The sequence below is a fragment of the Notolepis coatsorum genome, assembly GCF_963971535.1.
Source record: "Notolepis coatsorum genome assembly, chromosome: 20".
Taxonomy (NCBI): Eukaryota; Metazoa; Chordata; class Actinopteri; order Aulopiformes; family Paralepididae; genus Notolepis; species Notolepis coatsorum.
Genome location: NC_140184.1, coordinates 6,303,146 through 6,328,015, shown reverse-complemented (window position 1 = coordinate 6,328,015; position 24,870 = coordinate 6,303,146). Strand labels below are relative to the sequence as shown.

Here is a 24,870-nt window from a genome sequence, read left to right as displayed (position 1 = left end):
GTCAGACCCGTGTCAACATGAACATCCCATGTTAACCCTTTCACTGCCACACTACAGAAGGTTAACCCTTTACTATCACACTACTGTGATAGCAAAGGGTTAACCCTCTGTAGTGTGGCAGTGAAAGGGTTAACCTTCTGTGTATTGTCGCAGTGAAAGAGTTAACCATTTGGTAGTGCGGCAGTGAAAGGGTTAAACCTAGCAGTGTAGTAATAGGCTTGTTTAGCCCTGCAGAACATCCCATGTTAAAGGAAAACTCCAACATTTTGGGAAATTAGCTTATTTGCCATCTACCCTGGAGTCAGACAAGAAGATGCATACCTTTTTCTTCTCTGTGCATGCAGTAGGAGTAGGAAGACGTTGGGAACTAGGCTAATGGAGGAACCTACTTCCAGTGACTGACGCTAAGCTAAGCTAACGGTGCGTGTCTTCCTACTCCTACTGCATGCACAGAGAAGAAAAACATATGCATCTTCTTGTCTAACTCCAGGGTAGATGCCAAATAAGCTAATTTCCCAAAATGTTGGAGTTTTCCTTTAAACCTAGCAGCGTAGTAATAGGCTTGTTTAGCGCTGCAGAACATCCCATGTTAAACCTCCTCACTTAAAAAAATAAAAATATTTCCATTCCTCTCTTTCTGCTGTACAGTCCTTGTCCTGAGTGTACATATCTGTCCAATTGACTGTATGTCCGAAACAATATCTATATATTTCTTTTGTGGTGTACTCGCTGTAGTCTATTCAACAGATCTATATTATGACTACTTATATGTAGATATGTGCAATACGTCACGGTCTGGCATATTATGTGTACATTTTCACCTACTGCTCATTTCATAATTTATTGCAACGAAAAACTTCAATAAACAAAGTAAAAAAAGATTTAATAAAAAAACTAGCAGCGTAGTAATAGACTTGTTTAGCCATAGCTTGTTTTGCTCCGACAGGCCTTTAATCAACAGAAGAACGAAGTGTTTTTTATGGGAAATAAAAACAATAGAGTCATGCATCACACTGAGTCAACTGGTGCCACGCTGGTGGTTATTTTTAGCGCTTTAGCATTTCAGTGCGAAGCAAGACGTGTTAATTTAGCGCGATGTCCGCCCGCATGCCGTCATGAGTTCATGGTGTGGAGAGAGTTCATTCTGGAGAGAGTGATATACTGCCCTCGGTCTGGCACAGGTTACACCGGACACTGCTGCGCTTTGCTGGCCCACCCAGGTGGTGGTGTGTGTGCTGGTGTTTCTACACGGGGCGAGGAGGGGTCACTCGGGGGCTAAGTGAGACCTCACGCCGGACAAGCAGAGCCAGACCTCAGGCCCGTGGCAGCATATGGGTGTGAAGGGAGGCGAGGAGGGCGGCCGTGTGTGTGGGGCAGCCAAGCTGTCCACTCTGGCTCTCACGAGACCCCTGGCTGTCACAACAGACACTTAGCAGACTTCACACTAAACACTCACCCGGGAGGAGGAGGAGGAGGAGGACGAGGGTCTTTCCTCTTTTAAAAACAGAAGGAAAGAATAGAGATGAAGGAGAGGGAACAGGAGAGAGGGGGATCCTCTCTCTCTCTCTCTCCCTCTCTCTCCCTCTCCCTCTCTCTCCCTCTCCCTCTCCCTCTCAGATCTCTCTGGTTTCCTGCCTGCCGCCGGAGCTAGCGTTGTGTGATGTCTAGAGGACTTCTGTATCGGTCTCCTTCTCCTGTTGGGCCCACGCTACACGCTACATCCTTAGCCTAGCCGCTATCCTGCTAATTATAGCCACTAAAGGGTGATGGTGTGACCTGAATACCTATTTAAAGACCAGAGCGAACCTGTGAGAAAACACACACACACACACACACACACACACACACACACACACACACACGCACACAGACACACACACATGCAGAAGAAGAGAGGGGGAAACGCAGAGTCACAGGAAGTGACCTCACTCGCCGGGTTATTTCCAGACGACATGTGTAATGCATCAGGACACGGCGCATAGGAAGCATACAGATGCACTCTTTAACCCTTTCAGGCTCTCCAAGGTTTTTGGAGCGTTCTCGTCGGAGTCGTGCCTCAGGACTTCATAGGTTTCGCCGGGGCGGCCGCCGACGTTGACCCTTTCACTGCCACACTACAGAAGGTTAACCCTTTACTATCACACTACCGTCCGGGTTACGTGACGCAAGTCGAACGTTTGCCCAGGCTTCTTGCCAATCAAAATTTATTTCCAGGTCTGGTATATCCCTCCTCCAGACTGAGTCTAGGTGGAGGATTCCATACGAGGACGTTAGTAATTGATGATAAAAATCTTGATACAAAACCTTTCATAGAAGAATTTGTGGTATCTGTGGTGTTCAATTGGTATCCTTAATGGGACTCCATGAGCCTTCAAACATAACAATAACTGTGCGTAAAAATAATATGTGGAACTGGTGAGATACATTTCTTTATGTATTTCTTCATATCTACAAAAACCCAGTTTGTTGAAAACGTCTCCTAATGTGTGTATGCCCTGCTTTTCCCATTTAGGGTATCTTATAGGTCGTTTTCCAATCAGGAGTGCATTGTTATTGAATAAGGGAGTATGACTATGCCATTTATGTGGGTTCGAATATTTTTTTTGTGTTTCACGCCATATCCGGATCGCATGAGTAATAATGGGGCCAAATTTCAATTCGCATTGCTTAATTGATAATTTGGTGTATATTATGTCCTGCAGTCTATGTGGTGCTACTATATTTACTTCAAAATTTCTCCAGGATACTGATGCTTGGGGATCAAACCAGGTTGTCAGTGGTCTTAAAGTGTACGCCTTAAAATAGTGGTAAAAATCTGGAAATGCCATACCTCCGTCGGTTTTGTTTCTCTGTGCGGTGGATCTTTTTATACGTGGTGGTTTGTTATTCCAAATAAATTTGTATGCGGTAGAGTGTAATTTTTTCCAGTAACCATCTGGAGGGGGTAACGGTAGCATTGAGCTAATGAAGTTGATTCTAGGTAGGACATCCATCTTAACTATTGATACCCGTGCCTGTACTGAGTTTTTAAGTTTTGACCACCTGTCAAAGTCGTATTTGATCTTATTTTGGATTTTTATGTAATTGTACTTCACCGTTTGGCTTATAGTAGGGAATACTTCAACTCCCAAACATCTAAAGTGTTTAACCATTGGTATTTCTTCTGGAAGGAGTATATTTTTTGCAGGGGCATTAAGTGGAAGGAAGGCCGACTTTGGCCAATTTATCCTAAATCCCGATAGATTGCCAAAGTCATCAATCAACTTGAGAAGATGAGGCATTGCGGTGTTAGGGTTTTGCATGAACATTACGTCGTCCGCATATAAACAAATTTTATGTTGTGTGCCCTTGATTGCGATTGGTTCTATGGATTGGGATTGTCTTATATATTGTGCTAAAGGCTCTAATGATAAATCGAATAGTCCGGGACTAAGAGGGCAACCGTGTCTAGAAGAGCGTGATACCGGAAAGATTTCGGAGGTGATTATACCTGTTGTAATCATGGCCGGTGAATTGCATGTGTTTCAAGTTAATGTAACCAGTGTAATGTAGCACTAAACCTGCTTTAAGATCATCTAATTTATTTGGATTTGTAATGCCTTAAAACCAGTTGCATTATCCTGAAAACATGTAGACTTCTCGAAACAAGCGAAACTATTTGCCGGAGCATTGAGCAAATTCGTCTCAACAAGATCCTGGCGTGTCTTGTAAAAAAAAAAGAAAAGAAGCTCTGTGTGGCTTTAATACGAGATAAAATCGCTCGCTAAGCTGCTCTTTTTTGTTGTGTGCCATCGCTATCCCTCACTCAACTCCCTTCTTTCACAGCCTCTCTGACACACCTGAAATCCTATTGATAGAGTGTCCCAGTACCACGCGTATCACTTAACCCTGTGTCAAAACACAGGTGTAACGTAAGCCCGGGGAACAGCGCAGGCCCTGGCCCTATAAAGGAGTGTGTGCGCCCTGGGGCTCGTACGTCAGGGAGGCCCCCTCGCTCCGTGTATACAGACAGCCACACAAGAGCTTCTATGGGGTGTGGGAGGTGGGTGATGGGGGGAGCTAGAAAACCGCCAAGTGCATTAAAGAAGGAAAGAAACACCTCCGCCACCTCTGCCCCCCCCCCCCCCCCCTCCAGTGAGATCCAGGTCTAATTGTGTGAAAGTAGAGGACAAAGCCAACCGTAGCAGCTGCACGGTGGAGAAAGAGAGGTAACAGCGTTTAGGACGAGGACGACGGGTTGGGTGGGTGTGGCAAACAGGAGCTCTAGGTGGGAGAAGGATGGATGGATGACACACCCACTAGGGGTGTAAAGGTACGCGCGTACGAATACAACGGTATGATAACCACTAACGACCGCCCACCGGGGGCTGTTTTTTTTCACAATCTAATACAATTATTATTATTTATTTTTTATTTTCTTTACAAGTCGATTATTAATTTCAATATAGAATATTCGTTGACGGCCCTACATTAAGTACAAGTAGTTACTGCACACTGCATCACCCCTGAGTGGAACATGGAAAGACAAACTTTCCCCCACTGTACCGAAAACCTGCACCGAACCGTGACTTCAAAACCGAGGTACGTACCGTACCGTGGTTTTTGTGTACCGTTACACCCCTAACACACACACACACACACACACACACACACACACACACACACACACACACACACACACACACACACACACACACACACACACACACACACACACACACACACACACACACACACACACACACACACACACACACACACACACACACACACACACACACACACACACACACACACACACACACACACACACACACACACACACACACACACACACACACACACACACACACACACACACCCACACACACAGGGATGGCAGGACATTCAGTGGAAGCTCTTACCATGGCGCTCCGTATATCCGGAAGCCCTTGACGGTGGTGTCCGAGTCCTGGAGGTACACACAGTTTGTGAGGAGGGTCTGGACATTGTCAAAGTCCTCCGGTTTGAGTTTGGACACCGAGGGAAAGCGGTAGTAATCCTGCTTCACCAGCTCGGCCATGAAGTCCTTATCGAAGGTCAGCTCGTGGTTCCCGGCGATCACCACCTTGACCTCGTACGGGAGGCCACCTGGAGGAGACAGAGCAGGGGGGGGGGGGGGGTGAGACTACCACACTACAGAAGGTCAGAGCTGGGCGATATAACGATAAATATCGCGATATATTTTAATAATCGATATCGAAAAAATAAATAATCTAATTTTTTTAATTTTTTAATTTTTTGACCAGCAACAGGGCAGTTTTAAAACCAGAGACAGTGGACAGACTTGTCTTTCTTGCCTGCAACTTAAAGTAATGGCTTTGCTTGTCCAAATGACAATACTGACCAAATTGAGATTTATTTTTCTCTTGTCCATTTATTTTGTTTGCTTTCTAATTTAAAATACAGTTTGAAACCGTCTGTACACAGTAGGCTATGTGTGCTAGCAGAGCTAGACTCCAGTCACGAGTCACGGTGCACATGTGCGGTGGTTTGTCCACCAAAAAAGCGCCAAAAGATAGAAAAGAAACTAGCAGAGCCAGAACTGTTCAACTCCCCTGGAGCCACAGCCAGCAGAGAAGCCGGTTTACTTTCGCTTTCAAACCAGCTGCAGCCTGAGAACTGAGGTGTGAGGGGATGTAACACTAAAGATGGCGGCAACAACAAAGAATTGCTGCAAAATAAACATACATCTGTTGTTAAAAAAAAGAATTAAAAAAAATTATATACTTATAACAATTCGATAATTATCGATAGAGAAATATGATAACATTATCATATCGTTATCGCGATATGATTTTTTTCCATATCGCCCAGCCCTAGGTCAACCCTTTCACTACCACACTACAGAAGGGCAACCCATTCACTACCACACTACAGAAGGTTGAATGCGTTTTCATTATCCTGGTGGGACAATGGCAACTTGAGATGGACATTCAGTGCCATTCAGTGCCACCACGACCAGAACCAGATTGAAACATTAAAATAAATAAAACATCACATCAAACGACACTTAAATGCATTTTGTGTCGTTATAATAAGAACGCGGTGTTATAGTTTGTCCCGGTCTGATAATATTAGGCTGTGAATAACTTGGCTTCTAGGATCTGACTCTTCTCATGCACTGGGTTAGCTGGAGAGTTAGCTGCTATAGTGTAACCCCCCCCCCGCTCACCCATCCACAACAACGGCCAGAAATTCAATCTACTATCATCGCTATCAGTGACAGGAGCCGAGAACCACCCTACAAGTTGTGGTCATTACTGTATGTTTCCAAAGTCATCGAAAGAACCACACAATCAGTCTCACATCCCATAATGTCCCAAAAGAACTTGTTGCGGGCTCTTGAAACCGCTCCCCCTTCTCATCCCACAATAGCAGTGGTGACGAGGACACCGTAGAGATGGTGCCGTCTCTAATCCATTCAAAGCGCCGCTATTGAACCAAACAATAGCCGTATGGTCTCTGGTGTACTTGCTTTTAAACACGCATTCCAAGAGGGCGGGAGCCGCGCATCCTGCGTTCTGTTGGAGAAAACCTTGTGTGTGTCCTCAGACTCAAAGTACTCTGTTTGCTCCACAGCATAAAGCCATAAAGGAATAAAAAAGCACGGGCCGTAATAATTTTTTTTGCAAAGCTTAGCTTCATACTTATAGCACATGCATGAGCCTGGTCTCTTTTGAAAGGTAAAATGTTTAGTGCTAATGAAATAGAGTAACAGAGGTTTGAACTTGAGTTTAACTTGAACTTGTGTACTCCCATTTCTCTTTAGTGGTTGCCAGATTCCTGTTTTTAAGTTCCAGCGTAGAGGTATGAGCTGGAAAACACCACGGTTCCATAGCCTGAAGTCTTATGTAGTACAGGTCAAAATTCAAATGAAAATACATTCAAAAATGAGTGCTTGAGAAAGGTTTTAGTAAACCGTATATAAACAAATTTTAAAGCGTGAAAATCCAAAATGGCCATCAGTCCTCCGTGCGTTCTGAAGCTTCAGTCACAACAAATTTCCGCTCGTCAACTTTCACCTACTTCCCCCGGTCACACCCCCCAAGGTGGGGTATTGTTAGAAGCAGACACTCGTTGGCTACAACGCTGACCAATAATCTTCGCCATCGGCGGCGATTGGTCACTTTGAGAGCGTATACAGTCAGACGTGGACATTTGACACGCGGCCTGTAAAAAGACGCTCGCCTGACATATCGTCATGTAACTCGAGAACCGAGGCACGGAATTGGTCGAGTGAGGTGGCGTTCGAAAGGCGGCAAATTAAAGTTCCGAACGGTATATTACATGATCGGTGAAAAATGCAGCCCCGAGCCGGTAGATGCCGCGACGTGTGCGTAAGTGCGAAACGGGAGGTATTAATATACAATAAAGGAGGTATTTATATACAATAAACTGCAATAACATAAGTACAACTAAGTATAAGTAAATAGAAATAAAAATATGTACACATTCGACAGTTAAATATAATTGCACATTGTATTGATGCACGGGGGTGCAGTGAAGTGGCTGAGCATTGTAGCAGCATTTGAATCCAGTAATGAGCGGATTGACATGACATGAAGCGTGTCAGCAGTGGGGGCAGTGTGGATGTATGTTTTCAGGATAATGTAACTGGTTTTTAGACACATTTCCTCCGAAGAAATAAGACCATCTTAAAGCGGGTTTCGTGTTACATTACACTGGTCACATTAACTTACTAACATGACTATAGAAAGCTGCACCAAAACAGGTCTGACACCTTTTTCTGCCGCAATCTCAACATAACCTCCTCGAGTGTCACCATGTTTTATGTTTACATTGCAAAGCCGGATAGTGGACAGTTCCTTTCTATAACTTTTCTCCCATCCCCCAATTTAGTCGTTATGCCAATTCCCTTCCCGGTCGTTGCACTGCCCTACTGTCAGTCTGGGGAGGGTGTAGACTACCACATGCTGCCCTACTGTCGGTCTGGGGAGGGTGTAGACTACCACATGCCTCCTCCGATACACGTGGAGCCACTTCTTCCAGCCACTTCTTTTCACCCGACAGCGAGGAGTTTCACTGGGAGAACGCAACCCGTGTGGAGGTTCACGCTATCTCCCCCAGATCCCCTCCCTGCTGAACAGACCAGCAGGAGTCGCTGTTTGCAACGACCAGGGCTCATAACCCCACCGGCTTCCCACCCGCAAACACCGACTACTGTGTTCCTAGGGACGACTGACCGAGCCGGAGGTACGGCTGACAGCTGGATTTGATTAAGGCTGAGATGATATGCCATTTGGAAGAATAGATAAATCGGGACAAAATTATCGATAAATATCGATTTTCTTTAATTATTATTTAGCATTATGTCAAAAAAAATTTAAATACTTTTTTCTAAAAAAAAAAAAAATAAATAAAAAAAGATTATTTAACGTTAGTTTGTGTGTGTGTCACGTGCACTCATTGTAGTTTTTCTATGCTGTAGTTGGCCCCTTTATGCTGTGGAGCAAACAGAGTAAAAAACACATTGTACTTGTTATATGGCAAATAAAAAAAATATGAATCTGAATCTGCCCCTAGTGGACAGATTTACGAATCCTTCAGATACACGCAAAATACGCAGGCGAGTGTGTGAACAATGCTGCTCACAGCGCTGCCGGTTGTTGACTCGTATGCATGGTTTAAAAGCAGGCAAACAGAGACTCTTATACTCGCTCTGATGGAGAGGTCAGGAGAGAGCAGAGAAACAGTAAAGTAGTCCCACGAGCCAGAGAGAACTCACATTAGCAATACTGTAACAAAAATGAGCAGAAGTATTTCAATTATTAGACGGAATGCCTATTTTTTAACTGATACAGCTACCAAGCAAGTCATACAATCGCTAGTTTTGTCACATCTGGACTACTGTCCAGCAATCTGGTCAAATGGATCTAAACAAGACTTAAATAAAATACAGCTTACTCAAAATAGAGCTGCAAGACTTGCTCATAGCTCAATTAGAAACAGTGTTGAAAAAAATGCACAAGGAACTGTCATGGATGAGAGTCGATGAGAGACTAGTGTGTAGTCTTATTTTGTTTATGAGACCCAGAACTGAAGCCTTAAAGAAAACTGTATTGTACAGGGCAATGTCCTACTGGAATAGACTTCCACAGTATTTGGTTTCAATTACCAGTAAGGTGGGATTCAAGAGGAGACTACGAGTGGCTGTAATGCAGAAAGAGGTTGCTTTTGGTTGGGTCTAATCTGTGTCTAATGAATGGGTTCTTGTGTTGGGTTATGTGTTGATGTTTGTAAACTTTGTATATTTGTTATTGTTCTTTATTACATGGCGTTTTAACATTCGCCGAAATGCTTGATTGTGATTGGTCAATAGCGCTCGTCAGAGGTCCGTTATTACTCGATAACGGACCTCTGCCGAGCAATAATGACCGCTGTGCGCAGCTGTAGCAATCAAGCCCACTGACACACACTGCATCAGTGCAGCCAATCAGACACACCTGCCGGCTGCTGGCGAAGCTGCCGGCGATGACAGCGCGGAGCCACAGAACAGAACAACTGCGTCTGCATTTGATCTCGTCTCGTCGATCGTGTAAAATGAATTAGGTATATTGTTAGTAAGTTAGCCATGTAATAAGCCATGTATAGCCTATACTCTGTCATTGTCGCAAAATAATTGACCTTCACTACGTTTAGAACACCTCGGCGAGGCGCCTCTGTATTCTAAACTCCGTGTCGGTCAATTATTTTGCGACAATGACCTCGTAGCTATACATTATCCCTTACATATTTGTTTGTATATGTTGTGTATTTTTTTGTATATGTTTGTATCCAGACCCCAGGAAGAATAGTCGCTGCTGAGGCAGTGACTAATGGGGATCTGAAATAAAGAAATAAAGACAGAGCAGAAGGGCATACAGACAGAGCGACGGCCTGCGCTGGACCCCGGCGAGCCCACCGTCCGTCTCCCTGGCCTTGGGAACTGTAAAGCGCAAACTTGACCTAAATAGCAGAGAACATCTATTACATTTCTCACCGCCTCATCTTTCAATTTCCGCTTTGCCCTTTCCGCTCTCCTCTACTAGAGGTGTTTTGTCCCCAGCGTCCCCCCCCCCCCCGCCCCTCCATTGTACACCTGAGATAGTCCTTTATCCCCGCAGATTGAGCACTCGAGCTTAAAGGTGCTGGCCTTCATGTCTTCCCCCTGGGTCTCCTGTCTTTCGGTATTCCTTTCATTCTCTCAGTCTTTTTTTCTTTGTGCCGCATTTGAGTGAAGTGTGTGGAGCGCGGTCACAATGACGCCTAGCTGTGGTGTCAATATACCCAGCCTGGTCTGTCTCCTCTAGCGCCCCACAGAGGAGCCTGGTCTGTCTCCTCCTCTAGCGCCCCACAGAGGAGCCTGGTCTGTCTCCTCTAGCGCCCCACAGAGGAGCCTGGTCTGTCTCCTCCTCTAGCGCCCCACAGAGGGGCCTGGTCTGTCTCCTCTAGCGCCCCACAGAGGAGCCTGGTCTGTCTCCTCCTCTAGCGCCCCACAGAGGGGCCTGGTCTGTCTCCTCCTCTAGCGCCCCACAGAGGGGCCTGGTCTGTCTCCTCTAGCGCCCCACAGAGGAGCCTGGTCTGTCTCCTCTAGCGCCCCACAGAGGGGCCTGGTCTGTCTCCTCTAGCGCCCCACAGAGGGGCCTGGTCTGTCTCCTCTAGCGCCCCACAGAGGGGCCTGGTCTGTCTCCTCTAGCGCCCCACAGAGGGGCCTGGTCTGTCTCCTCTAGCGCCCCACAGAGGGGCCTGGTCTGTCTCCTCTAGCGCCCCACAGAGGGGCCTGGTCTGTCTCCTCTAGCGCCCCACAGAGGAGCCTGGTCTGTCTCCTCTAGCGCCCCACAGAGGGGCCTGGTCTGTCTCCTCTAGCGCCCCACAGAGGGGCCTGGTCTGTCTCCTCCTCTAGCGCCCCACAGAGGGGCCTGGTCTGTCTCCTCTAGCGCCCCACAGAGGAGCCTGGTCTGTCTCCTCTAGCGCCCCACAGAGGAGCCTGGTCTGTCTCCTCTAGCGCCCCACAGAGGGGCCTGGTCTGTCTCCTCCTCTAGCGCCCCACAGAGGGGCCTGGTCTGTCTCCTCCTCTAGCGCCCCACAGAGGAGCCTGGTCTGTCTCCTCCTCTAGCGCCCCACAGAGGAGCCTGGTCTGTCTCCTCTAGCGCCCCACAGAGGGGCCTGGTCTGTCTCCTCTAGCGCCCCACAGAGGGGCCTGGTCTGTCTCCTCTAGCGCCCCACAGAGGGGCCTGGTCTGTCTCCTCCTCTAGCGCCCCACAGAGGAGCCTGGTCTGTCTCCTCCTCTAGCGCCCCACAGAGGGGCCTGGTCTGTCTCCTCCTCTAGCGCCCCACAGAGGGGCCTGGTCTGTCTCCTCTAGCGCCCCACAGAGGGGCCTGGTCTGTCTCCTCTAGCGCCCCACAGAGGGGCCTGGTCTGTCTCCTCTAGCGCCCCACAGAGGGGCCTGGTCTGTCTCCTCCTCTAGCGCCCCACAGAGGGGCCTGGTCTGTCTCCTCCTCTAGCGCCCCACAGAGGGGCCTGGTCTGTCTCCTCCTCTAGCGCCCCACAGAGGGGCCTGGTCTGTCTCCTCTAGCGCCCCACAGAGGGGCCTGGTCTGTCTCCTCTAGCGCCCCACAGAGGGGCCTGGTCTGTCTCCTCCTCTAGCGCCCCACAGAGGGGCCTGGTCTGTCTCCTCTAGCGCCCCACAGAGGGGCCTGGTCTGTCTCCTCTAGCGCCCCACAGAGGAGCCTGGTCTGTCTCCTCTAGCGCCCCACAGAGGAGCCTGGTCTGTCTCCTCCTCTAGCGCCCCACAGAGGAGCCTGGTCTGTCTCCTCCTCTAGCGCCCCACAGAGGAGCCTGGTCTGTCTCCTCTAGCGCCCCACAGAGGGGCCTGGTCTGTCTCCTCTAGCGCCCCACAGAGGGGCCTGGTCTGTCTCCTCTAGCGCCCCACAGAGGGGCCTGGTCTGTCTCCTCTAGCGCCCCACAGAGGGGCCTGGTCTGTCTCCTCTAGCGCCCCACAGAGGAGCCTGGTCTGTCTCCTCCTCTAGCGCCCCACAGAGGAGCCTGGTCTGTCTCCTCTAGCGCCCCACAGAGGGGCCTGGTCTGTCTCCTCCTCTAGCGCCCCACAGAGGAGCCTGGTCTGTCTCCTCCTCTAGCGCCCCACAGAGGAGCCTGGTCTGTCTCCTCCTCTAGCGCCCCACAGAGGGGCCTGGTCTGTCTCCTCCTCTAGCGCCCCACAGAGGGGCCTGGTCTGTCTCCTCTAGCGCCCCACAGAGGAGCCTGGTCTGTCTCCTCTAGCGCCCCACAGAGGAGCCTGGTCTGTCTCCTCCTCTAGCGCCCCACAGAGGGGCCTGGTCTGTCTCCTCCTCTAGCGCCCCACAGAGGGGCCTGGTCTGTCTCCTCCTCTAGCGCCCCACAGAGGAGCCTGGTCTGTCTCCTCCTCTAGCGCCCCACAGAGGAGCCTGGTCTGTCTCCTCTAGCGCCCCACAGAGGGGCCTGGTCTGTCTCCTCCTCTAGCGCCCCACAGAGGAGCCTGGTCTGTCTCCTCCTCTAGCGCCCCACAGAGGAGCCTGGTCTGTCTCCTCCTCTAGCGCCCCACAGAGGAGCCTGGTCTGTCTCCTCCTCTAGCGCCCCACAGAGGAGCCTGGTCTGTCTCCTCTAGCGCCCCACAGAGGGGCCTGGTCTGTCTCCTCCTCTAGCGCCCCACAGAGGAGCCTGGTCTGTCTCCTCTAGCGCCCCACAGAGGGGCCTGGTCTGTCTCCTCCTCTAGCGCCCCACAGAGGGGCCTGGTCTGTCTCCTCTAGCGCCCCACAGAGGGGCCTGGTCTGTCTCCTCCTCTAGCGCCCCACAGAGGGGCCTGGTCTGTCTCCTCTAGCGCCCCACAGAGGAGCCTGGTCTGTCTCCTCTAGCGCCCCACAGAGGAGCCTGGTCTGTCTCCTCTAGCGCCCCACAGAGGGGCCTGGTCTGTCTCCTCCTCTAGCGCCCCACAGAGGGGCCTGGTCTGTCTCCTCCTCTAGCGCCCCACAGAGGAGCCTGGTCTGTCTCCTCCTCTAGCGCCCCACAGAGGGGCCTGGTCTGTCTCCTCCTCTAGCGCCCCACAGAGGAGCCTGGTCTGTCTCCTCCTCTAGCGCCCCACAGAGGGGCCTGGTCTGTCTCCTCTAGCGCCCCACAGAGGGGCCTGGTCTGTCTCCTCCTCTAGCGCCCCACAGAGGGGCCTGGTCTGTCTCCTCTAGCGCCCCACAGAGGGGCCTGGTCTGTCTCCTCCTCTAGCGCCCCACAGAGGAGCCTGGTCTGTCTCCTCTAGCGCCCCACAGAAGGGCCTGGTCTGTCTCCTCTAGCGCCCCACAGAGGAGCCTGGTCTGTCTCCTCCTCTAGCGCCCCACAGAGGGGCCTGGTCTGTCTCCTCTAGCGCCCCACAGAGGGGCCTGGTCTGTCTCCTCTAGCATCCCTCTGTCTCGGTCTTCTTTAGTCTGTCTTTCTTTACATCGTGGTAAAAAGAATGGTCAAAGTGTTCAGAGTGGGTGACTAGGGTGCATTGGAGAAGCAAAAAAAAAAAGAAAAAAAACGCTAATTGGACATAAAGGATATATTTTCTTTATATAAAAGGATACAAAAATAAATTTTTTCTTTTTTATAATACATTAAAAAAATATATAATAATAATAAAAGATCATTCAATGGTTGTGATTGTAGGATCGAGAAAAGAGGGCATGGTTTGAAACATTGTTGGGGGCTGCTTGATGGTGGGATTCAAAAGGGAGGGAAGACGTGCCTAGCTGGACCCAGCATCAAGAAAATCACTGCTGAATGTGAAACTATTCCGTCTTTCATCAAGACTGAGGTAAATGGTGCATTTATATCACGCCTTCATCCCAAGCTGCACACCGGGAGCAGTTAGGGGGTTACGTGTCTTGCTCAAGGACACTTCGACACACTGCCTGGGAGGAGCGGGGATCAAACCGGGAACTAAACAGACTACCAGACGACCGCTCTACCCCCTGAGCCACTGTGAGGTAGCGAAGCACTCTGTTGTTTGGAGAGGCAGTATTTATTTAGTCCGACATGATCTGCTGGTCTGAAGTGTTCAAGCACACCAGCGTGCCACGTGAGTAAACAACGGTGGCTCTTGCTAAATGAAGCACATGGCTAGTTTGCATATTTATTTGTGAAACATTTTTGGATTTGAGGACAATTGACCTTATTCACTTCACCTGCCCCTGTAAATGTCCTAACCCAACCCCCTCCAATGTACAGTAAATGTCCTAACGCAACCCCCTCCAATGTACAGTAAATGTCCTAACGCAACCCCCTCCAATGTACAGTAAATGTCCTAACCCAACCCCCTCCAATGTACAGTAAATGTCCTAACGCAACCCCCTCCAATGTACAGTAAATGTCCTAACGCAACCCCCTCCAATGTACAGTAAATGTCCTAACCCAACCCCCTCCAATGTACAGTAAATGTCCTAACCCAACCCCCTCCAATGTACAGTAAATGTCCTAACCCAACCGCCTCCAATGTACAGTAAATGTCCTAACCCAACCCCCTCCAATGTACAGTAAATGTCCTAACCCAACCCCCTCCAATGTACAGTAAATGTCCTAACCCAACCCCCTCCAATGTACAGTAAATGTCCTAACGCAACCCCCTCCAATGTACAGTTGCCCCCCCCGCCCCACCCCACCCACCCAACCACCTCCAATGTACAGTTTGTGTTTTGAAAGTGAATTAGTCATCAGCTCACTGAAACGCGTTCATAGTGATCTACAAAAATACAGATCACAGCCAAATGAAAAAGATGATTGAGATGTTTGGCTAGCAAGCCAGCCTGCCAACATACGGTCAGATCATATTCACAGTTTGTTGTCAACCATAGGCAACGTTAGTGACAGGTTTGCTAGCATTGTTGGGAATTTTTGGAATTTTAAAGATTCGAATTCCAGTTTTCATGGGGCAGGGTCAAAACAGGTAAACATGTTTTTTATGTATTTATAAAAAAATATTTATAAATGTATATATATATCATATCTTCAACATCTAAGGGATGCAGCCTTTTCACTCCTTGTCACGTTGTGGGGTCACTGGCTTAGCAGCAGGCGGGCTACTAACGTTAGCATTACTAGCAATCTGAGGACGTTCATTGGCGAAAAAATACATGACAGTATTTGCATTCGACACAGTTTTTAGCAATCCGGTCAGGCTGGCATGAGCTAGGAAGTGTAGTTTTTAATTTTATTCGAAAGCCCATCGAAGGTCCTGGGTCTCCTCTCTCATAGGACTACAAACAAAATGGTGGCATCCTTTCCTCGCATCAATTCTGGCCTTTTTCCGACAAGATTTCTACAACTCATATTTCACTTATAACACTGAAAACCATTGGTAAACAAACGTAGTGCTGAAAATATACACTTTGACTGCTGTTTTGACAGGGTTAGGGTATTTACTCTTGGCTACATTTGAGGGAAAAAAACACAACATTAATTCATACATTCTGTAGAGATGGATTTATGGCGTGGTGTCATTGTTGGTCGAGTACCGGACCACTCGGGCTTAAGAGGTTAATAATAGGAACAGAATAATAAAAAAAAAAATTGGGAAAACAGTTCCAATTTGGAACCGGTTCTCGATGAACAAACCTAATCAAGGGACAGGTGGCTGTAGAGCGGTTGTTATATGAAGCCAAATCACATATCGCTTATTCAATGTAATTGCGGTGGTGGACTGCATAGAACCAAGCCGACATATGGACAAATTGCAGGTTCTAAACGGTCCTGGTATAAACTGCTGATTCATTGACGTCAGTCAGTTAGGCCCCTTCCCTCTTGTGCACCGGGCCTGGAGGACCGGCAACAAACTACATGGAAACTGAGAAGAGAGAATGTCCCTATTGTTAGGTTTTAGTGAGTTTTTCCTTACCTTCGTGTGGGGTATGTCTGGGAGTGTTTGCACTCATTCATTTATTTGTATTTATCTTAAATTTGTTGGACCTTATGGTGTTCTTGACTTATTGTTATGTTTCTTCTTGACTTGTTTAAAGAAGACGTGTCCGGCCCATGGGGACATTAATTTGATTTTATTTGAATAAAAAACAGAACGAAATATAATAACACTTCAGTCAAAATAATACACTGCCTTACTGCGGATAGAAATTAAATTCCAAGGCATTCATTTAAGGTGTGGTGTGTGTGTGTGTGTGTGTGTGTGTGTGTGTGTGTGTGTGTGCGCGCGCGTGTGTGCGTGCGTGTGTGTGTGTGTGTGTGTGTGTGCATTTGGTAAGGCTGAAAATGAAAGAATGATGATCTCCTGGTCTGTAGGTTTGGTTCCTGCTGCTCTAAATTACCTCTCGTCGCGTCTCAGGATCATAAATTCCAGTCTAACACTATAAGAAAGCTCCATCTCTCCGTCCCCCACTGCTCTAACTGGATCACACATCCATTTACACGCATGCACGCGCACACACACACACACACCAGCCAAACCACATCATCCCCTGCAGCCGACCTGCCACTGCACGAAGCACACTATGAACAGGTTAGCTAGGGAAAGGTAGCGGCAAACGTAATTACCATCAAACAACTCCATCTCCATTACTCTACTGGGAATTACAGAGGCTCTTTATTGGCATCGAGATGCATCTTCCCAGAAGACGGTAGGATACAGGACACGACTTCCACCGAGAGACGCAGAGTGAGCGAGGGACAGGCGAGAGAGAGGCCTGCCTGTAGACACGTGCACATTATCTAGAGACACACTGGTTAACTGGAGCTACAGTATCTAGACTGGTTAACTGGAGCTACAGTATCTAGACTGGTTAACTGGAGCTACAGTATCTAGACTGGTTAACTGGAACTACAGTATCTAGACTGGTTAACAGGAACTACAGTATCTAGACTGGTTAACTAGAACTACAGTATCTAGACTGGTTAACTGGAACTACAGTATCTAGACTGGTTAACTAGAACTACAGTATCTAGACTGGTTAACAGGAACTACAGTATCTAGACTGGTTAACTGGAGCTACAGTATCTAGACTGGTTAACAGGAACTACAGTATCTAGACTGGTTAACAGGAACTACAGTATCTAGACTGGTTAACAGGAACTACAGTATCTAGACTGGTTAACTAGAACTACAGTATCTAGACTGGTTAACAGGAACTACAGTATCTAGACTGGTTAACTGGAGCTACAGTATCTAGACTGGTTAACTAGAACTACAGTATCTAGAACTACAGTATCTAGACTGGTTAACTAGAACTACAGTATCTAGACTGGTTAACATGAACTACAGTATCTAGACTGGTTAACTAGAACTACAGTATCTAGACTGGTTAACAGGAACTACAGTATCTAGACTGGTTAACAGGAACTACAGTATCTAGACTGGTTAACTGGAACTACAGTATCTAGACTGGTTAACTAGAACTACAGTATCTAGACTGGTTAACTGGAACTACAGTATCTAGACTGGTTAACAGGAACTACAGTATCTAGACTGGTTAACTGGAACTACAGTATCTAGACTGGTTAACTGGAGCTACAGTATCTAGAATGGTTAACAGGAACTACAGTATCTAGACTGGTTAACAGGAACTACAGTATCTAGACTGGTTAACAGGAGCTACAGTATCTAGACTGGTTAACTAGAACTACAGTATCTAGACTGGTTAACTAGAACTACAGTATCTAGACTGGTTAACAGGAACTACAGTATCTAGACTGGTTAACTAGAACTACAGTATCTAGACTGGTTAACAGGAACTACAGTATCTAGACTGGTTAACTAGAACTACAGTATCTAGACTGGTTAACAGGAACTACAGTATCTAGACTGGTTAACTAGAACTACAGTATCTAGACTGGTTAACTAGAACTACAGTATCTAGACTGGTTACTAGAACTACAGTATCTAGACTGGTTAACTAGAACTACAGTATCTAGACTGGTTAACAGGAACTACAGTATCTAGACTGGTTAACAGGACTACAGTATCTAGACTGGTTAACAGGAACTACAGTATCTAGACTGGTTAACTAGAACTACAGTATCTAGACTGGTTAACTAGAACTACAGTATCTAGACTGGTTAACTAGAACTACAGTATCTAGACTGGTTAACTAGAACTACAGTATCTAGACTGGTTAACTGGAACTACAGTATCTAGACTGGTTAACTAGAACTACAGTATCTAGACTGGTTAACTAGAACTACAGTATCTAGACTGGTTAACTGGAACTACAGTATCTAGACTGGTTAACAGGAACTACAGTATCTAGACTGGTTAACTAGAACTACAGTATCTAGACTGGTTAACTAGAACTACAGTATCTAGACTGGTTAACAGGAACTACAGTATCTAGACTGGTTAACAGGAACTACAGTATCTAGACTGGTTAACAGGAACTACAGTATCTAGACTGGTTAACTAGAACTACAGTATCTAGACTGGTTAACTAGAACTACAGTATCTAGACTGGTTAACTAGAACTACAGTATCTAGACTGGTTAACAGGAACTACAGTATCTAGACTGGTTAACTAGAACTACAGTATCTAGACTGGTTAACTAGAACTACAGTATCTAGACTGGTTAACTAGAACTACAGTATCTAGACTGGTTAACTGGAACTACAGTATCTAGACTGGTTAACTAGAACTACAGTATCTAGACTGGTTAACAGGAACTACAGTATCTAGACTGGTTAACTAGAACTACAGTATCTAGACTGGTTAACTAGAACTACAGTATCTAGACTGGTTAACTGGAACTACAGTATCTAGACTGGTTAACTAGAACTACAGTATCTAGACTGGTTAACTAGAACTACAGTATCTAGACTGGTTAACTAGAACTACAGTATCTAGACTGGTTAACTAGAACTACAGTATCTAGACTGGTTAACTAGAACTACAGTATCTAGACTACAGTATCTATAGAGACACATTGCATGTTCACAAATGTATGCACACACACACACACACACACACACACACACACACACACACACACACACACACACACACACACACCCGTGGGAGCAGCTTAGAGCAGAGGATCAGGGACAGGGGGGTCAGATTATACAGGGGGGGGGGGTGGTCAATTATACAGGGGGGGTCAGAGAAGCTCATTCCCTCGCATTGATCTCCAATGATCTGCTTCATCAGGCCAAACGCCAGTCAATGGCTCTCGAGGTAGAAAAACACTGAGGGAGGAGATGGAGGAGGAGAGGTGTGGGGCGCATGGGCACAACTCTCTCTCTCTCTCCCTCTCTCTCTGAACAAAGACTAGTCTCCCTCTCTCCCTCTCCTCTCTCTCCCCTCCCCTCCCTCTCTCTCTCCCTCTTTCTCTGAACAAAGACTAGTCTCCCTCTCTCTCTGTCTCCCTTCCTCTCTACCCCCCTCTCTCTCTCCCTCTCTCTCTCCCCCTCCTTCCTCTCTCTCCCTCTCTCTCTCTGAACAAAGACTAGTCTCCCTCTCTCTCTGTCTCCCTTCCTCTCTCCCCCCTCCCACTCTCCCTCTCTCTCTCCCCCTCCCTCTATCTCTCCCTCTCTCTCTGAACAAAGACTAGCCTTGGTAGGAATATCAATCTGTTTATATTCAGCACAGACAAAACACTGAAAGCCACAACACAAAATCCCCCCCCCCCCCCCCCCCCCCCCCCACACACCTTTCTACACCTCAGCTGGCTTGTAGCTCTGCTCGCGTCAAACAACATGAAGAGAAGCAGCAGCGGGAAGTTAAGTATTTAGTGCAAAACAAGAGAAGTGAGGAAGGTCACCTCGGTGCCATCTTTCATATTTAAATACTAAATACTCGATACAAAAATAAAGTCGCCCTTCTTGTTTCATAGTCTTTTACCGTACCAACCCGCCACCGCCACGAGCTTCCACTGCATCCGACCATTAGAGTTGACCCGAATGCTTCAATCGTTACCATGGCAATCAATGCCAAAATTGGTAATCCAACCCCTTTTCCCCCGCTCTCTCTCTCTCTCTCTCTCTCTCTCTCTCTCTTTTTTTTTTTTTTTTTTTAAATATGAATTAGCTCAGGAAATAAGAATGAGCTTAAGTCAACATTCTTCATTGTGAATCAACATTCATCAATTCTTGGGGGCGGCTAGGTGGCGCAGCGGACATTGCGCTCGTCACCAACGCAAGAGACACCGGGTACGATCCGGCTGTCGGCGTTGCCTCCGGCTTGGGCCGGCCGTCATACTAACTCAATGGGCAGAGTCAGCGGGTGGGAAGTCGAAGGGTGGTAGTCTGGTCGTTGTGAACAGCGACTCCTACAGGTCGGTTGGGGGACGCCTGCACAGCAAAGTCAGGAAAATGGCGGGGGCAGTGTGAGCCTCCTACACGTTACTCCTCGCCAAATGAGAGTCCGCGCTGGCAGGTGAAAAGATGTGACAGGCTGCCTCCACATGTACCTCCCCTGTCTTGAACGTTGCTCGCATATGCCCCCCACAGGTCGGTCGTAGGGAGGATAGAAGCCTTGCATCGCGTGTCCCCTCCGGTACACGAGGAGGCATCCTGTCACATCTTTTCACCTGCCAGCGCGGACTCTCATTGGCCAGGTGTAACGTGTGGGAGGCTCATACGACCCCCGCCATTTCCTGTCTCTGCTGTGCAGGCGTCCCCCAACCGACCTGTAGGAGTCGCTGTCCACAACGTCCAGATTACCACCCATCGACTTCCACCCCGCTGGCTCTGCCAATTGAGCCAGTATGACGGCCGGCCCAAGCCGGAGGCAACGCCGACAGCCGGAGTCAAACCCGGTGTCTCTTGCGTTGGTGACGAGCGCAATGTCCGCTGCGCCACCCAGCCGCACCTCCACACACATCTCATAATTACTACTGAAGCTTCAAAGCCCAGAGAACATTCTGGACAGATTAACTGCACCTTCATCTAAGAAACATTACCTCTGCTCTACTCCTCTTCATCCTCTGTGACATACTGTACTTGGCACCTTTGTCTCTCATACTTTTTATTCCCCCCCCCCTCCCCTGAGTCTCATAGTCATAAACAGGTGTGGCTGACACAGCTCAAGCCCTATACAGAGAGAGAGAGAGAGAGAGAGAGAGAGAGAGAGAGAGAGAGAGAGAGAGAGAGAGAGAGGAGAGAGAGGAGAGTCACAGACAGAGAGAGAGCGAGACAGAGAGAGAGTGAGAGAGAGAGAGTGAGAGAGAGTGAGAGAGACCGAGAGAGAGTGAGAGAGAGACCGAGAGAGTGTGAGAGAGCGAGCGAGAGAGAGACAGAGAGAGCGAGAGAGAGAAACCGAGAGAGACCAAGAGAGAGAGAGACAGAGAGAGAGAGACCAAGAGAGAGACAGAGAGAGAGAAACCGAGAGAGACAGAGAGACAAGAGAGAGAGAGACAGAAAGAGAGAGGCCGAGAGTGAGAGAGACAGATCGAGAGTGAGAGCAAGACAGAGAGACAAAGAGAGAGACTGAGAGCGAGAGAGAGCGAGAGCGAGAGACAGTCACAGACAGAGAGAGAGACAGAGAGAGTGAGAAAGAGACAGACAGACAGAGAGAGAGATAAACCAAGAGAGAAAGACAGAGAGAGTGAGAGTGAGAGAGACCGAGAGAGTGAAAGAGAGAGTGAGAGAGACTGAGAGAGAGACAGAGAGAGCAAGAGAGAGCGAGAGAGAGACAAAGAGAGCAAGAGAGAGAGAGAGAAACCAAGAGACAAAGAGAGAGAGAGATCGAGAGAGACAGAGAAACCGAGAGAGACAGAGACGAGAGAGCGAAAGCGAGAGCAAGAAAGAGAGAGAGAGCGAGAGAGAGACAGAGAGAGCAAGAGAGAGAGCGAGACAGAGAAACCAAGAGAGACCAAGAGACAGAGAGAGAGACCAAGAGAGAGACAGATAGAGAGAAACCGAGAGAGACAGAGACGAGAGAGAGACAAAGAGAGAGAGACTGAGAGAGCGAGAGCAAGTGAGAGAGAGAGAGACAGAGAGAGAGAGAGAGAGAGAGAGAGAGACAGAGAGAGCAAGAGAGAGAGCGAGAGAGAGACAGAGAGAGCAAGAGAGAGACAGAGAGAGAGACCAGGAGAGAGACAGAAAGAGAGAGAGAAACCGAGAGACAGAGACGAGAGAGAGACAAAGAGAGAGAGACTGAGAGAGCGAAAGCGAGAGCGAGCGAGAGAGAGAGAGAGAGAAAGCGAGAGCGAGCGAGAGAGAGAGAGAGAGAGAGAGAGAGAGAGAGAGAGAGAGAGAGAGAGCAGCAGCTCTGGTTAAACAGGATAATGACAGCTCTCCAAACTGTATCACCAAGTCGTCTTCCTCTCTGGACCTCTGCATCGATTCCGCCATTATGACCACGGTGCCATTTGGCTCCCTCTCCCTTAACAAAGCACACGCACACACCTTACGTCGACACGCACGCACACTCATACACACACATACACACACACACCTCATCTGTTTTGATGGATGGAGAGGTTTGAGAGAGAACTGCTGACCACTGTCTCCCGTTTCTTGGATCAGTTCTGACCCGCGGGGTATGGGCCTGCTGAGACACTGCCCTTTAGAAACAGTGTGTGTGTGTGTGTGTGTGTGCGTGTGTGTGTGTGTATGTGCGTGTGTGTGTGTGTGTTGCCTCAGGAGGGGAGGGGCCGGCCCGCCTCGCCTCAGTCGCCTTACCGCCCCTCTAACAGATTGCAAAGAATTCAACCCGACGCGGCAATATTTGCGAAGGCTTGCGAGTTTTTGACCAATCGCTGCGGTCAGGAGGAGGCGTACAGCCCTAATAAAAATACCTCCTTTTTTATTCTGTAAATTGTTTCTTTTTTGTTCCTTTATGCTGTGGAGCAAACAGAAGGTAAGAATCCCATTGTACGCGTTGCATAATATGGCAAATAAGTCTGAATGTGAACGTGAATCCCAGCGCTGTGAGATGGGCTAGATGGTGGGAATAGTCAGAGAGTTCCATGTGAATATCAGACGGCAGTTCAGTGAGTTTTGTCCCTAATGAAGACATGTCCCTCCAGCTCCCTCCCAGCTGCAGCCCTGCTGCACGGTGACACAGTAGTTGATACTAGTGATGCACCGATGTGAAAATTGTGGCCGATACTGATAACCGATATTAATTTTGCTGTTCTGGCCGATACCGATATTTACAGATGTCGATATCTCTGTATAGAACACACTTTTTTATGATAATCAAATAAAGAGCTATTTTCCAATTTTTTTTAACTTATTTTCAGAAATTACTGATATTTTGAAACTATTTAAGGCCAAAACATGTATAAAAAAAAAGAATAATATATATATATATATATTTTTTTTAGATATCAGCTCATATCGGCCATATCTCGATATCGGACCGATACCGATGTGTAAAAAAACGGCCATATCGGCCGATATTATATCGGCCGGCCGATATATCGTGCATCACTAGTTGATACCAAGTCATTGTTGCGATGAGAGGCATGGCTGTGCCATGATGTACATCTACAACTAGGGCTAAATTTGATATCACGATATTTTCTGACCTTTCGGCGATACACGATACACATCACAATGTTTTTCTTTTTTTCCCCAAACAATTCATTATGAGGCTTACCGAGACAGTATTTTAGTTTGCAAGCTAACATTAAAGACAAAATAAAATACCCATGCATTTAGCATTTTTATATTATATTAGATTTAGATGATTGGATTATTAGATTATATATTGCATATATTTAGCAATGAGATATTATATGATTTAGATATGAAATATGATGAATTGAAAATGGGGGACCCTGATGTAAACAAGACGAAAGTCTTTCTCTGGTCTGCATCCCCTTAACAATTGTATGTATTGAGCTGTACTGTACCCATTCTGCAATATGTTAATAAAGTTTTAAATCAATCAATCAATCAATCAATCAATCAATCAATCAATCAATAGCATTTTAGCATTTTTATGAAACTACTGTATATTTGTATGTCTATAAATGTTTTGATGAATTGAAAATGGAGGACCCTTATGTAAAAAAGCCGAAAGTATTTTTCTGGTCTTCATCCTCCAGTCCACTGTTGTTGTATTGAGCTGTACTGTGTTGTACCCATTCTCCAATCTGTTAATAAAGTTTTCATTCATTCAATCATTCAGCCGGCAACAGTCATTTTGATTGACAGTCGAGTCTGCCAATTACGTCACACCGCTTGCACCCGCCCTGCTGTTCTTAGCACCAATCGGCAAGCGCTATTCGTTTTTAACTTTCTAGAATTGTCCTCCATTGATTTTGACGAGAGCTCAACAACAACAATGTTAGCTCCCCGCGGTCGACGAGTAGATTACCAGTGCTCCGCAGATGACTAAACGAGGCATAATGATTTTACTGCAACAAATGTTATAATAAAAGCCTTTCCATACATCCGTCTGATTGAAAACTTTATTAACAGCAGAATGGGCACTACTCAATCAGCACGGGCTGAGATATGAACGAGTAATGCTTGCCATCTATCTAGGTCGTCCTCGGACGTTGCTATGTTCGGGTAAATACGCTGATGTTATTGAACGTGTAACTATATAATGTTAATGCCACAAAACGAATGCATTTGTTAATCATAAGTAGTAACTTTGATGCAGTAGTGTGTGTGTGGGGGCGGCGTTGTTCAAAAGTTTGAACGTGTGGACCAGATTGACACAACACAATCCTCTTGGGCAAAACATCACGATATCCACGATACGTTAAAAAAGTGTATCGTTAATGAACTGTACCCGATATTTATATAATATCGTCATATCGCCCAGCCCTATCTACAACCATAGTTTGGTGGATACACTGTAACATTGTTACAGTCAGGGGAGGAAATTAGGCCACTTTACTCGCCAAATGAGAGTATTTTTTAGGTTTGG

General features: G+C 47.2%; 1 protein-coding gene and 1 pseudogene across 2 annotated transcripts in view; one reads left to right on the top strand and one right to left on the bottom strand.

The window, feature by feature from the left end:
• LOC311247281 (beta-1,4-galactosyltransferase 1-like) overlaps positions 1-24,870 on the top strand; it is a 489,169-nt pseudogene that overhangs the window by 298,934 nt on the left and 165,365 nt on the right. The gene's annotated exons all lie outside the window — the stretch shown is intronic.
• Positions 4,901-24,870, bottom strand: part of mpped2a (metallophosphoesterase domain containing 2a) — a gene marked incomplete at its 3' end in the record, with an annotated part of 64,903 nt that continues 44,933 nt past the window's right edge. The window contains exon 4 of the mRNA XM_084337704.1: positions 4,901-5,130. Within this exon, the coding sequence (XP_084193830.1) occupies positions 4,901-5,130 (230 nt within the window). The remainder of the gene's footprint in view (positions 5,131-24,870) is intronic.